We start from the raw sequence: 16,257 nt of genomic DNA, 5'->3' as shown, positions 1-16,257 counted from the left end.
AAGTACAAATCAAGTATCCCTGATCCCTGCTGACTAGAATAAATATTATTAATTATAAATTTGCATAATTTACTTCAAGATAGAAATAAGTTCGATATAAAAATAAGTTTAGAATTCGTTACAACGCGAGATATTTCTCATTTGTTTCGGTATGGTAAAAATTAAATTGTTATGAAAGGAAAAATGTAAGTTGAACACTTGACCCTACCCTTCAACCCACTACAAAAAACACAATATCGTAAAAATGAAGCAAATTCAATAAGTGAAAAATTATTTTATTACTATATATGATAATATTAATCCTAAATCACACAATCCGAAATTATATAATTAAGTGCATGCAGTCCATTATTCTAAATTCGATAATTTCTACATCAATTGCTGTCTTTTATAAATCTCGTGAGTTTGCATTATTAAAATTATTATTTTACTGAGATATAATTTTATAAGAACACTATGAGTTTAAGATAAAAATAATAATTAGCGAGTATTAAATTAGACGAATGTACAAGCCGCTGATGCTTGTAAAAATAAAAACCTCCCCAACCGCCCCGAGAAAGTAAAACCATGAATCAATGATACCGACGGAAGGTATGTTTAAATGTTGTGTTAAAAACTATTTTACAAAAAGTAGGTTGACCTGCATTAGGCCTGTCTCTTAAAGTTCTGTTCGTAAACATATATATTGAATATCAAGGCAAAACTATAACACCGACGCTCAAATATAGCAAACAGTACATCATAGCATCAATTCTCCACGATCCTTCTGCAGAATCAAGTCTTATCACAACATAACATTAAATTGCTATCGCTTGCAAGACTTAAATCTTCGTGAGATTTTACACCACCACATACGAATTGCTTGGCTACAACTTTCCAGACGTTCGATAATCCATTAGCTACTTTGCCTTGTGTAAGGTTGCATCAATGCATTATACTGAGTGTTACTTTAAAACTTTGTTGAGTTAAAAGCCATGTCAGCGTTACGTTAATTACGTTACCCAGGTCATTATTTCTTGGTTTGTACGCGATATACACCATGGTATATTCGAGCACATTATAAAAATAGGTGTATCTTTACAAAGAATACGTGTTCAAACACCAATTCACAGGAAACACCATGCAGGAGGATTGCTAACACGTTTGGAATCTAGAGATATTGGCAAACGCTTGATGACGTCACAAGTTATGTGAGTGTTGCCATGGTAACGAGGATGGTAATAAGCGCGAGGCATGACGTGATTGCAGAAGCGGAACTTCGTTTGCCGGCAGTTGGGCCAATCTGTGGCGTCCCAGTGACGCGGGTCACTAAAAAATAAAAATAATAATTATTATCATCACTATTGGCATCATCAATTATTAGCATCATATCATCATTATTATCGTCATTCTCATCATCGGCATCATGATTGACATTATTACCATCAATCATTATAATTATCATTGTCATCATATAATCATCGTCATCACATATATTGTCATCATTATTAGCATCATCATCATTATCGTCATTCTTACCATTGTCATCATCGTCGATTGACATTATTATCAACAATCATTATAATTATCATTGTCATCATATAATCATCGTCATCACATTTATCGTCATCATTATCACCATCATCATCACTTACATAATAATCATAATTATCACCGCATCGTTATATAATCGTCATCACCTATATCATCATTATCACCAACACAACCAAACACAACCACCACCACCATCAACATCGCTACCAACGTCATCAATATCAGCATCAGAAATATTATCACCAGTACTACCCACATCATCATCGTCACCATCATCTACTATCACCATTATCATCACTGATGATGGCATCACTACCATCTTAATCATAATTGTTTCGGTCGTCGTCTCTGTCATAATCATCAAATACACACCGCAGCCAGCATAGGTCTCGCGCTTACTCTCACCTCCTTCGTTGGGTATAAAGTAGTACGCGATCGCAGGCTCACTCATGCCCGCCTTGTTGTAGGAAAACACTTCAAGCTGGTACCGCTGACCAAACTTTAGCTCGTCTACATAGTACTCTCTTAAAGCTGTGCACAAAAACTCATCAACAACGCATCTTGTGACATTACTACGATAGCAAAAACCAGCGTATAAGAACCTAACCCATTAAGAATCCCTAAGGCATTGTAAGCTTAATCCAAAACGTTTATTGTAAGAGTGAATTTTCACTACAAAACTCGGGTTACCAGTGTTTAATATTCGAGTTCGGGTTAACTGGTATTACTTGAGTTATCGGCTAGGTGGGTTGCCTGTGTTCTCGGGTTACCTTTTTTATCGGGACCTGGTTATTATTGAGTTATCAGACACGTGGGTTACCTAGGTTCTCGGAATACCGATGTTATCGGGTTACCTTGAAATTCCTTTACGTCCTTGAGTTATTGGTTACGTTAGTTGCCTGTGCATACATGAGGTTTTTGTTTACTTGGGTTACCTGTGTTCTCGGGTTACATATATTATCGGGTTACTTGGGTATTACTTGAGTTATTGGTTACGTGGGTTACCTTTGTTTACTTGAGGTTTTTGCTTACTAGGGTTACCTGTGTTCTGGGGTTACATATGTTTTTGGGTTGCCTGGGTTAACTGGGTTGCCTGTGCATACTTCAGTTTGTGAGAACTGCGTTACCTGTGAACTCTGTCTTGATGGCGAAAGGCCCCTCGTCCAGATCTTCAGACACCACCACTTTATAACGAACATCCGGGTCCCCGCCGTTTGACTCGGGCTCATGCCACTTGAGGAAGAACGCGGTGTCGTCAATCACCTTCTCATACGGGAACCAGATAATAGGGCGACTGGGAGGGCCTGGGAACAAGGAAGTGAGATTGGTGGGTTAAGGGTTTGTAGAGCGACCTAGATTGAGTCTGGGCGAGTATTGTTTTACAATTACAGTATTTCTGAGCTGCTAGTTTACCATCCCTCAAGTAGAACTTACAGTATTTCTGAGCTGCTAGTTTACCATCCCTTAAGTAGTACTTACAGTATTTCTGAGCTGCTAGTTTACCATCCCACATGTACCACTTACAGTATTTCTGAGCTGCTAGTTTACCATCCCACAAGTAGCATTTACAGTATTTCTGAGCTGCTAGTTTACCATCACACAAGTAGGATTTACAGTATTTTTGAGCTGCTAGTTTACCATCCCTCAAGTAGTATTTACAGTATTTCTGAACTGTTAGTTTAACATCCCTCAAGTAGAACTTACAGTATTTCTGAGCTGCTAGTTTACCATCCCTCAAGTAGAACTTACAGTATTTCTGAGCTGCTAGTTTACCATCCCTCAAGTAGAACTTACAGTATTTCTGAGCTGCTAGTTTACCATCCCACAAGTACCACTTACAGTATTTCTGAGCTGTTAGTTTAACATCCCTCAAGTAGAACTTACAGTATTTCTGAGCTGCTAGTTTACCATCCCTCAAGTAGAACTTACAGTATCTCTGAGCTGCTAGTTTTCTATCACACAAGTAGAACTTACAGTATTTCTGAGCTGCTAGTTTACCATCCCTCAAGTAGCACTTACAGTATTTCTGAGCTGCTAGTTTACCATCCCACAAGTACCACTTACAGTATTTCTGAGCTGTTAGTTTAACATCCCTCAAGTAGTACTTACAGTATTTCTGAGCTGTTAGTTTAACATCCCTCAAGTAGTACTTACAGTATTTCTGAGCTGCTAGTTTACCATCCCACAAGTAGCATTTACAGTATTTCTGAGCTGTTAGTTTAACATCCCACAAGTAGGTTTACACTATTTCTGAGCTGCTAGTTTACCATCCCACAAGTAGCACTTACAGTATTTCTGAGCTGCTAGTTTACCATCCCTCAAGTAGTATTTACAGTATTTCTGAACTGTTAGTTTAACATCCCTCAAGTAGAACTTACAGTATTTCTGAGCTGCTAGTTTACCATCCCTCAAGTAGAACTTACAGTATTTCTGAGCTGCTAGTTTACCATCCCTCAAGTAGAACTTACAGTATTTCTGAGCTGCTAGTTTACCATCCCACAAGTATCACTTACAGTATTTCTGAGCTGTTAGTTTAACATCCCTCAAGTAGAACTTACAGTATTTCTGAGCTGCTAGTTTACCATCCCTCAAGTAGAACTTACAGTATCTCTGAGCTGCTAGTTTTCTATCACACAAGTAGAACTTACAGTATTTCTGAGCTGCTAGTTTACCATCCCTCAAGTAGCACTTACAGTATTTCTGAGCTGCTAGTTTACCATCCCACAAGTACCACTTACAGTATTTCTGAGCTGTTAGTTTAACATCCCTCAAGTAGTACTTACAGTATTTCTGAGCTGTTAGTTTAACATCCCTCAAGTAGTACTTACAGTATTTCTGAGCTGCTAGTTTACCATCCCACAAGTAGCATTTACAGTATTTCTGAGCTGTTAGTTTAACATCCCACAAGTAGGTTTACACTATTTCTGAGCTGCTAGTTTACCATCCCACAAGTAGCACTTACAGTATTTCTGAGCTGCTAGTTTACCATCCCTCAAGTAGTATTTACAGTATTTCTGAACTGTTAGTTTAACATCCCTCAAGTAGAACTTACAGTATTTCTGAGCTGCTAGTTTACCATCCCTCAAGTAGAACTTACAGTATTTCTGAGCTGCTAGTTTACCATCCCTCAAGTAGAACTTACAGTATTTCTGAGCTGCTAGTTTACCATCCCACAAGTATCACTTACAGTATTTCTGAGCTGTTAGTTTAACATCCCTCAAGTAGAACTTACAGTATTTCTGAGCTGCTAGTTTACCATCCCTCAAGTAGAACTTACAGTATCTCTGAGCTGCTAGTTTTCTATCACACAAGTAGAACTTACAGTATTTCTGAGCTGCTAGTTTACCATCCCTCAAGTAGCACTTACAGTATTTCTGAGCTGCTAGTTTACCATCCCACAAGTACCACTTACAGTATTTCTGAGCTGTTAGTTTAACATCCCTCAAGTAGTACTTACAGTATTTCTGAGCTGCTAGTTTACCATCCCACAAGTAGCATTTACAGTATTTCTGAGCTGTTAGTTTAACATCCCACAAGTAGGTTTACACTATTTCTGAGCTGCTAGTTTACCATCCCACAAGTAGCACTTACAGTATTTCTGAGCTGCTAGTTTACCATCCCACAAGTAGAACTTACAGTATTTCTGAGCTGCTAGTTTACCATCCCTCAAGTAGCACTTACAGTATTTCTGAGCTGCTAGTTTACCATCCCACAAGTAGAACTTACAGTATTTCTGAGCTGCTAGTTTACCATCCCTCAAGTAGAACTTACAGTATTTTTGGGTGATTATGCTGACAGTTTCGTAGTTATTCTTTCCTTTTCCCATCTTATTCCTCGCCCATATCTTGATGTCGTACATCGTGTCTCGCTTCAGGTTCGTGATGTAGTACTTGGGGTAGGTGTCTTCCGTGTTGAAGATCTTCCCATCGTATTCTATCACGTACTGCATAATCTCCATCCCCCCGTCGTCAATGGGCGGGTCCCAGGTTAGCGTTACCCGGCTACAGGTCACGTTAGCCTTGACATTGACCGGTCTGCTTGGTTCTCCTGATTGGAACAAATACAGAAAACCTTGTTAAACCGAACGATAAAATCACCACGACATGTTCTCTTAAATACTAGTAAATGGTCTGTTGGTCTGTTGTTAGACCGAAAGGTTCCAAAATGGATCGTTTTTTATGTTGTGATATGAGCAAAAACAGAAAATCCTATTGGACCAAACGTAAGAATTTGCTTCATTGACCGATCTCTTAGAGTGTCCTAAAACACAAATAACTCAAAATAATTTAACTAATTGCGAAAGAAGAAACTGAACATTTATCATTGTGTGTTATTACAACCAACTTCCTCCGTAAGGAAATTTTTAAATTAATTGAGACTTTTGGGTGGAGGAAATTTACGTATTCCCGTTTAACCTTTTTAGATAGTTTTTACGTATTTGCATGGGTGACTTAAGAGTGGGGATTTTAATTGTTGAGGTTCAAAAGGCCCCCAGGGGTACTTATTCGAAGGGAGCGTCACATGCGGGCACGTACTAGCGTGGGTTAGCTTGACTGTGACGTTTTTGGATCCGTGGATGTTCCAAGACCAACAGAGATAGTCGCCGAAGTCCTCAAGCTCGTTGGTAATGATATCGAACATGGCGAACTCCGTGCCGTTTGCGATCTGCTTGTTGTCAAACCAGATTGTGACGTTGGGGAATGGGTAGCCATCGAAACGACATCTGATAAACACTGGCTTAGGGTTACCCAGATACGAGTACACGGTCAGTGGTGTTCCCTTTTTGTTCAAGCGGGGTAATGCTGAAAAATACCAACTTGATTAAGTATGGCCATGAATGACCTATGACCTTTTAATGTATATGGCTAGCCTTTTGATGTATAGCCTGATTTCCTCATAGCTTACTTTTGATGTATAGCCTGATTGCCTTATAGCTTACTTTTGATGTATAGCCTGATTGTCTCATAGCCTACTTTTGATGTATAGCCTGATTTCCCCAAAGCCTATTTTTGATGTATAGCCTGATTTCCCCATGGCCTACTTTTGATATATAGCCTGATTTCCTCAAAGCTTTCTTTTGATGTATAGCCTGATTTCCTCAAAGCTTACTTTTGATGTATAGCCTTATTTATCAAAAGCTTACTTTTAATGTATAGCCTGATTTCAGTATAGCCTACTTTTGATGTATAGCCTGATTTCCTCAAAGCTTACATTTGATGTATAGCCCGATTTCTTCGGTGGCGACGATAGGGTGCCCTTCCTGATCACGTGCGTTGTTACGTGCCTCGCACGTGTACCGCCCCTCGTCCTCTAGTCTTACGTCCTGGATGTAGATCCGTGAGCGTCGTCCGCCCAGGGTGATCTAAGAATTCAGAAGTGCTTTAGCAATGCGTGTAAGCCTATCTCAGATCAGGACACACTGTGAAAATCCGCGGGTACCATTGTTACATTCCATGAACGCAGGTTCCATTGTAAGCAAGCAAACGCACACTTTTTTGCCTTCCAGTTTTCCAGTATTTGCTTAAAACTGAGCAAGGGAGGGATGGTTTCCATCGGGACTCAAACCTGAGGAGGGGAGGATGGGACTTACCTGTTGTCGTCGCTCGTAACGTCCGTCTCTAATCCATCTCACTTCCGGTAACGGGTTCCCCTCCCCCACACAGTCAAGATACGCCTGTTCGTCAATCTCGACAACTTCGTCATACATGGGCTTGATGGAGGGGCGAACTACAAGACGTAAAAAAAAATAAAAATTAGAGAGCTAGGAAAGCTGTGCAACATATCATACATGCGGGCTATAGGAAATTATCACTTCAGAAATCAACATTTCTGGCCACGTCAGCTACGACATTAGGGAAGGGTCATTATTTATCACGGAGGGGGGAGGGGGAGGGCTGCTAAGTTTAATTTATCTGGTTAAAAAAATTTGACCCTCCCCCAATCTAAAGCACAAAAATGGTGACCTTCCCCCAAAAAGGCTACCAAAAATTAAGGCGCCCCTCAGAACAAAAAAATATATAAAATTATTGTGTTTGTGTGAGGGGGTGGGGGTGGAAGGCACTGACTTAGATATGGCCATAAAGGGGCTACAGAGCTGGCCTTAAACACCACCAAGGGGGCATGCTCCCCTAAGAAAATTTTGCCAGTTTAATTTATGAAATGCTTTTTATTGTTTAAACCTAAACCTAAATAGAGAACAGCATTATTTGCTCCTTCCAAACTGAAATCTTATTTAAACATCTTTTCATACTAGTTTGAAATTCCAGACTTTTAGGAGGCTCGGAAATTGATCAAAATACCTGTTAAAAAATAAGGCCCTCCCTCGTATTAAATTTATTTATTTATTTATTTATTTATTTATTTATTTATTTATTTATTTATTTATTTAACTTCGTCCACTATAAATTAATTACATTACACAAAAGTACCAATTACTGTGAGCCCAATGTTACGAGTTACAAAACAAAAGTAAGACAGAGAACTAAAAGCTAATTTGAGGCCCTTCTCCAAAACGACGCTAAAAAAATCGCAACCCTCCTCACAAACATAGCAGACCTCCCCCCGTTAAATAATGATCCTTCCCTTATTAATGTGACCATTAATAAATAATAACCTCGTCCTAATGGCTTGCCCATATGATTGAGAGGGGTAGGATCAATGAAGGTCCTACCAGCAAACCTTGGGAGATCTACAGTACTTGTTCCTTTTCCCTATATTTATAAGAGGACGAAGGGGCAGCCTTACTGTTGACCTTGAAGATCTCTGCGCTACCACTGTTATTGGTAGGGATCAATTCAAACCTTACCGAAGACCTTAGAGATCTCTGCGCTAGCACTGTTATTAGCAGAGTAAATTGGCAAACCTTACTGAAGACCTTGGAGATTTCTGCTCTAGCCTTGTTATTGGCAGGGTAAATTCAAACCTTACTAAAGACCTTGGACATCTCTGTGCTAGCCTTGTTATTGGCAGGGTAAATTCAAACCTTACAGAAGACCTTAGAGATCTCTGCGCTAGCACTGTTATTAGCAGAGTAAATTCAAACCTTACTGAAGACCTCTGAGATCTCTGTACTAGCACTGTTATTAGCGGAGTAAATTCAAACCTTACTGAAAAACTTGGAGATTTCTTCGCTAGACTTGTTATTGGCAGGGTAAATTCAAACCTTACCGTAGACCTTGGAGATCTCTGTGCTAGCCTAGTTATTTGCAGGGTAAATTCAAACCTTACCGAAAACCTTGTACATCTCTGCGCTACACTGTTACTGGCAGGGTAAATTCAAAGCTTACCGTAGACCTTGGAGATCTCTGCGCTACACTGTTACTGGCAGGGTAAATTCAAACCTTACCGAAAACCTTGTAGATCTCTGCGCTACACTGTTACTGGCAGGGTAAATTCAAAGCTTACCGTAGACCTTGGAGATCTCTGCGCTCGCACTGTCGGAGTAGTCCCTGATGTTATAAGCCACGCACGTGTAGTTCCCTACGTCACTAAGCTGAATGTTTGTGATGTGGAAGTACTCGTCGGCCACGGTAAACCGGGGATTCGACAAATCCACCTCACGCATGATTTGATTTAACCAGCGATACTTGGGTTTGGGGTAGCCTTCGGCCTTGCAGTGAAACGTCGTGTTGTAGCCGACGGTCAAGAGGCGATTGAACGGGGCGGGTCGCTCAATAAGGCGCGGGGGCTCTGGGGATGCAACAAGTCAAACATATCTGAATATGGGAGACTTTTAACAACCAACAACATAATGCACCCAACATTCAGATTAACTACATGGCAGCTAGGTGGATCAGGAGGCAGCGCAGAGAAACATGCACGCAGAGAAATAATTCGCAGAAAAACAATCACGTAGAGAAATATTCACGCAGAGAAACAATCACGCAGAGCAACATTCACGCAGAGAAACATATGACGTGGAGAAATATTTACACACAGAGAAACGTTAAAGACAAAAAAGAATGCGCAAACAAGCATTCGCAAAAGAGAATCACATTTGCGCAAGGGTAGCATTCGTGTACATATTTATACCATACAGATCACGATTACAAACTTACCAAATGTAATAACTTCAATCTTCTTCACGGAACTCAGCCCAAGCGTGTCCACAGCTATCGTGCAGGTGTAGTTCCCTTGGTCCGATATCTCTACTCGAGAAAACTTGACAGAGCCACCGTCCTGCGTGGAGAAGCGCCCTTCATTGGGGTTCCAGGGCTGGCCGTTCTTCGTCCACACGAACGTTGGCTTGGGGTAACCGTACACATCGATGTCGATCATGTCAGCGTTACTGATCCGCAGGTATTGAATCAACTCGACATGAGTTGTCGTAACTATCACAGAGTTAATATGTGAAATAGAAATTGTGACATGTCTTAGCGTACAAATTCTGCTCAAAGCACGGAGCTTTGGTCTCCTTTCCACAAACAAGTAGTCATTTGTGCTATCAAATATCACGAAAAATAATCCACGGGCTAAGAGTGAGAAATCAGCTCACACGTAATATTGACTCACATATACTACCATACAAGCAAATACCTGAACTATTTATGATATCTTCAATATCTTTTGTACTTCCAATAAATCATGAGAAGTTTTTTTTTTTTTTTTTGCAAATAGAGAGTTGTAATCACAAATGTAAACAATAACAAATGAACACTTAATATACATTTTTAAAGTAGGGTCATTTACCAAAAAAAAGGACGGGTCTACGTCCCAACGCGGGCATTCGGATTAAATTGTTGTAAAAAAGTAATTATAATATTATAAGGCCTCAAATTCAGTTGGGTGTTAGTTTAAGGGAAATTTGTTCAGTTCAACAGAGACCCAGGACTGTGAATCTCTTATATCCCTTCTAACATATACTTACAATCAACGTATAACTGGAAAGTTTTGCTCCCTCTATTTCCACGGCAGATATACTCTCCCCCGTCCGCGACGACGATATTGTTGAGGTGAAGCTGGTATGCCCCAGATGTGGGGTTTGACACATATTTTGTCTGGGAGGAGTCGGTGGGGATCTTGCTTCCCCCTCGGTACCACCCCTGGAACTGTTCTCCAGATATCGTACATTTTATAACCAAGTTCTTGCCAGCGGAGATGACTCTTTGACTAAATGTTAAAGATACATCCGCGCCTGCAAGGAATATAAGACAAGGGGTCACTACTTGATGTGGCGGTTGGTGATGTTTGGATGTGAATGTTTCTTAGAGTCTCAAATGAAATGACTTTGAATGATTTCCTCTATGAGACGAGACAAACTCTTTTTTACAGTGAGCGCGCTACCAGGCCTACCAATGAAGTCAACTTCAATCGTTTTTTTGTCGCCCTAGAACTGTATACGTCGAGAATTTTCACGTAAAAATTGAAAGAATTCGTGTTAGCTACTAATTTGTAGGCTGCTATCTTGAAACAAGGCCCAGGCCCTAGCGTTTTAAGAACCTCACAGGTTACCCGGGTAATCGCCCCAGCCTCTTTTAGATCATTAAGAACAACGACTTGAATCACGGTGAGTTTTAATTCGTCCCGCAATTGAAACAGCTCAGTTCTGTTTTTAAAGAAACAAATAATACAAGGGAAGTAGTTGTCTTTTTAAATACAGATTACAAAAATGATATTCAACTCATGCCCCTCTCCTGGCACAAGAAAATATAATGTTAGAAAAATGATAACTCTAAGCGTGCTTAGAGTGTGAATACAAGGATAACCTCTGTCATGAAATCGATAACCGCTTGGAAGATTTACAAGCCGCTCCACGGGGTACAATAAAACCATTTCGACGATTTCGACGGAATAGGAACAAGCAAAGTTCTCCGTATGTAGCAACTGGCATTTTTTCAAGAAAAATGTCGTTCTTAATACTGCAATTTTCAGGTTCGCATTCAATTCTGTTTTAACGCAAAAATATTTACAAGATAAATTCAGCAGTGACGTCACTGAAATTTTGAAAAACTTCTTGAAATGTGGTAACGGGGTCTTAGAGAGCTAAATTATACAATAATCTTGCGTTACCGTGTCTTTAACTTGAGAAATATTGCCCGAAATCTTGTCAAGCTTATGATGATTTCAGCACGATGGAAGTGGCGATATATGCGCCTTCTAAATCTATAAAACGGCGAAAGATTTTGACCGGGTGTCTGCATAAATTACAGAAGAATTTCATAGACTTTTTGTTATCTTTGTTGTTTTTCTTTAATGTTAAAAATGTCACGCCCCTGATGAAGTGATCAAAGGAGATCCCCTTTATTTCTATTAAAGCTGCAATCGTACCAGTTTACTTCCGTACCAGTTTCAAAATAAACTTATTAGAATTTGCGCTATTTCACAGGCCATCCGCTTTAAATTATCAGTCACATCCTCGAAAAAAACTTCCAATAGACGGACTGCTTTTACAATTTTGCAATTTTTTTTCGCGTTTAATCATGGCTTCAAGAAACCAAGTTATCGACCGGGAGTAAACTGTTGCAATTTCCGCTATTAAAGTAGAACCTCGATATGGTGATATTCGATATAAAACGATATTCTCGGTATAATGATATCCATTTCTGGTCCCATCCAACAATAAAAAATATGGTAAATAGTCTCAATTTAAGGATATTCTTGATTGCAAGTTTTCGGTCCCTTGCCATATTGTTGTATCGCGAGGTTTTCCAGGGGTGGGTCCTGGAGTCCAAAAGAGGGGGGGGGGGGGGGGGGGGGGAGAGCAAGGGTTCCCTGAAAGAGGGACGGATTCATTGTTCTTTCCGTGAATTTCCTTATATTTCTTGTAATTTCTTAAGCCAAATATCTGAAAAAGGGGGGGGGGGGGGCGGGCACGCCCCTGTCTCATTATGTTCCTACTTCAGGGTGTGTCTCACTATGTTCCTACTTCAGGGTGGTAAAGGGTTTTTACATGAAACGAGATTTGGCCATTTTTCACCCTACGAGAACCGTGAAATCGTCTATTTCGACGTCAGTGAAACGTGATTTGACGAGTTAAAAGGCCATTTTTCGGTCCCTTAAACGTGAAAAAGCCATTTTGCCCGGTCCGTGATACGTGATCCATACCCCTCTTTACCAGCCGCTGCTACTTGAGTATGGCGTGTAACAGGGCAGACGAAGCGTCCATGGTATTTTCCAGGAAATAAACGTCTTTCAAATGTAAGGTAAGATACCAGCTGAACGGTGCCCGAGGGAACACAGGATGGAAGATACGTGGAAATATAAGCAGTACACTAGAAATCGATCGAATACAAAAACCCCACACGAAAATATAGCTACTCAATAACACAATGAGAACCAGCATTCTTAGCGGTCGTTCTCCACACTCCAGTGTGTTTTTTTTTTGCGGCAGAGAGATTGGAACGCTGAGCGATCTTAACACGTTTTTGCATGATCTCATATCGTTTCACGAGTACGCAACTGAGAAATAAAAGTTTTATCAAAAAAGGAAACTTATTGCATAACAGTTAAGATGAAACACTAGTCATATTTAGAAAACAAATGAACAAACGAGGTCGGAATGTTATTTGAGACTCCTGGTTGCAAAGCTATCCTTTATAGTCCCTTTCATCAAAGCATTTACTTAAGAAAATATGTATGCTAAAAGTTTTCATTGGTAACATCAAAGGCCATTATATTGCTAGGGTCAAGCGCAAATTGATGGAGCGCTGTGTCTGCACTATAATGGCTTCCAGAAATACATTCTAAAACACTTAGAAATAAAGTGAACAGTTATACCTGTAAGCAATTGGTAACTTCTAGGCAGATCTAATAAACAGGGTTAAGATGCAAACAAAAACGCCATAAAATCACCTGTCCTTGTTCATAATAGAATTCGGAAATTGTAAATGTGCCCTGCACAAGAGATGTTATTTAAACTAACGACTAACCAAACAAAAAGTCAAAGAAAGTTGGCATGTATAGCTTATCACTTATAAGTAACACCTCAAAACAAAGCAAAGAACGCAAGATATCCAACCCCGAACAACGTTTATCGAAATCATAATAACCTCAAAGACTACTGCGAAAGTATACTCCAACGATAGGGTCAAAAGGCCTTGTGAATTCACGATAAGTTTAGGCTTAGAACTTCAAAAATGTCAGTCGTTTTATAGATAAAATACACATAGACATTAGTAGGAAATTTAAGACGTAGGAGAACGCAAAGGATGAAGACTAGAGGATAATAAAAACAACAGGGTTGCTTAAGATACTTTTCCTAGAGCAATAAATAAAATTATACCCAGTATATCTATAACAGTTGAAAGAGGTAGACTTTTATAGCTTGTAGCTCGCAGTTTCAGTAGGAATTTTCCATGCTCTAGACCAAGTCGCACTTCATTTCTTCCCGCCCAAACCAGCAGTACCCAAGGGAATTTCACGCGCGGTCTACTATTATTTCCGCAGACCGCGAATGTTTTTCCTCGTAAATCGTGTGAGCCATTAAAGCAAGGGAATAAAATCGGTGCGAAAAACGCAAAAGATTTGTACACTTTCAAAGATGATAAATATCTCATGTCGCTGTTGTGCCATTACGGGCGCACGCACGCTAACTATAAACATACTCTCCGATTCTAAACGTTCTCGATTCTGAAGTCTGAGACCTGAGTTTTAAACATTTTAAAAGCACCTATAAATCGTTCAAAAACAGTTAAACGCGAATTTTAGCGTGTGCACACTTATTAATTCAAACTCGACAACTTAATAAATAAGCAGAATGGAATTCTACGGAACTAGCATTCGAGCAGTTCGAAAGTGATTGCATTCAGGACATTTGAAACGAGACAAACAGCGAAGTTTGGACAGCAAATTACGGCCGCATGCCTAGAGCATTTTGCTGTGGTTTCGTTTGAAGATCTTGTTGGGAGAATGAGGGCATAGAATGCGGTATTTTGACACAAAACGAACTACTTACTTGAAAGAGCAAATACTCCGCACAGCAGAATTCCAACCAAGCGAAGGTGCCCCGACATTTTACAAGCGCCTCACACAAAGTCTAACCAACAACTCTAATCAATTTTCCGTAAAAGCAGCAGAATTGAGAGCTTTGTGTTCCTCTGTTACACGGTCCCGATAGAAGCTTTCAGTGAAAGCCAACGCCACGCATAGGGCTCAAGTTTCATTTATAGGGCAGGGCTTACGATGCCTCGTGAAAACATTGATCATTTCCTGAGTATTGTAAAATTCCAGTCTTATCAAATATTTTACTGGGGGAGACTTCAGTGCTACTATCTTATTATTCTTTATTTGCAAGTCACTTTCGAATCGAAAAGTATTCTGTAATATATAGATGGGAATATTTTTAATTGTGAACCGTGACTAATAATTTGCGTGCGTTACGTCGTCATGTCAGAAGTGACAGCATCACTCAACAAAAGCGAATACTCAAATACTTTACTTATGGATACTTGTTAATGTTTAACTAAAAAGATTAGTGGAATCCCTTTTCATAATCGGACGTTGAAGAAAAATAACACTTGCTTCAATTTAAAATGTCACTCGGTTTTATATTTCCAACACTATCGTTTTCTTGAAGCGCTGAAAGAGGAATCTCGCACAATCCATTATAAATCTACAATGGCGTGAATTTGACGTCACTTCACACTTCTCGTGACGTTGAGTGAAAAGTCTTAGTAGCAGCATAGCCAGTATTTCTTCTCACGCTGTGGATTTTTTAAAGCCAGGAATTGACATCACCTTACGCTGTTACATGACTTTATTATATGCCAACAACCACTTCCGGTGGAATGGTTGGCTGTTGAGCGGTCCGGATCCTGTTGTCGCTTTTCTACAACGATTAGTTTCAATATTTATTATATTCAGAAAGTGAAGCTTATTACGTAAGCTTACTTATCTTATTTTTTTTTCTCAATATAACTTCCAATTTTGTTTACCTTTACAGTTGCTTTTGACAGTTTCGCTGATGTTCGTGAAGATTCTGTTCGCAATGACCATTCATTGAAATCCAGTTCGTATTTCCACACAATGCTATTAACCATTCACACATGCAGAATTTCTAATAAAGATATCCTCTGAATTTTTACCAACAATTTTGTAAAATAATTTAGTCCCAATTGATCTTCGCTTTCCACTCGAATTGATCGAGGAGATGTTTTCTTTCACTTCAATTCTCCACAGACAGTTAGATATATTCACTTAAATACTTCTCTTGAATAAAGATACATTATGCAGGTAAATTCCTCGGGTGATTTGCCTTTTTTCTGGTATAAAGAGACGATTCACTAATTTTTTTAATCGCAAATAAAATTTCAGCAAACTTGAAATTGTCGCGCGCGTTGCAATTAAATATTTAAAAATATAATTTTAAATATTTAAAAAAGCAATTTAATAAATAACTTATTAACCTCGCTTGCTCGGTCCGTACTTGAGAAATCTCAGCCCGCGGGCTTTTTGTACAGACCGAGGCCGCATTTCTCAGTACGGACCTTGCGCTCGATTTAAAGTAGTATGTATTTGAGCAGCCAAATTTTCAATGGAGATTCACAAATAGTATCTCTTTTAGTTAGACAAACATCCGACGTTGGATGGTTGGAAAAGTGGATTCTTTTTTTTTTCCGTCAGTCCATTGAAACTATAGAAAACGCATACGCCCCCCTCTACCTCCTGGTCTCGTGAAAACAGTTAATTTTCCTGATTTTTAAAAAATAAACAATAGAGATCCCGCTTTTGAGTGACAACTATGATTCATTTTCCTGAACTAGTTAACTGCGAATTGCACCACAGGTA

General features: G+C 39.5%; 1 protein-coding gene across 1 annotated transcript; it reads right to left on the bottom strand.

Moving 5' to 3' along the window:
• Window positions 1–259: 259 nt before the first annotated feature.
• LOC5515449 (hemicentin-1) lies at window positions 260–14,654 on the bottom strand. Its single transcript, XM_032385118.2, has 11 exons — window positions 14,426–14,654; window positions 10,400–10,666; window positions 9,591–9,863; window positions 8,938–9,222; window positions 7,124–7,260; window positions 6,745–6,895; window positions 6,069–6,335; window positions 5,305–5,580; window positions 2,661–2,837; window positions 1,939–2,064; window positions 260–1,308 (listed from the first exon to the last, which is right to left on the bottom strand). Exons 1-11 carry the CDS (start codon window positions 14,481–14,483, stop codon window positions 1,187–1,189), a joined length of 2,139 nt encoding a protein of 712 aa, XP_032241009.1. The 5' UTR covers window positions 14,484–14,654; the 3' UTR covers window positions 260–1,186.
• Between the last annotated feature and the right edge of the window lie 1,603 nt (window positions 14,655–16,257).

Source organism: Nematostella vectensis, chromosome 9 (assembly GCF_932526225.1).
Source record: "Nematostella vectensis chromosome 9, jaNemVect1.1, whole genome shotgun sequence".
NCBI lineage: Eukaryota > Metazoa > Cnidaria > Anthozoa > Actiniaria > Edwardsiidae > Nematostella > Nematostella vectensis.
This window is presented reverse-complemented; position numbering and strand designations above follow the sequence as displayed.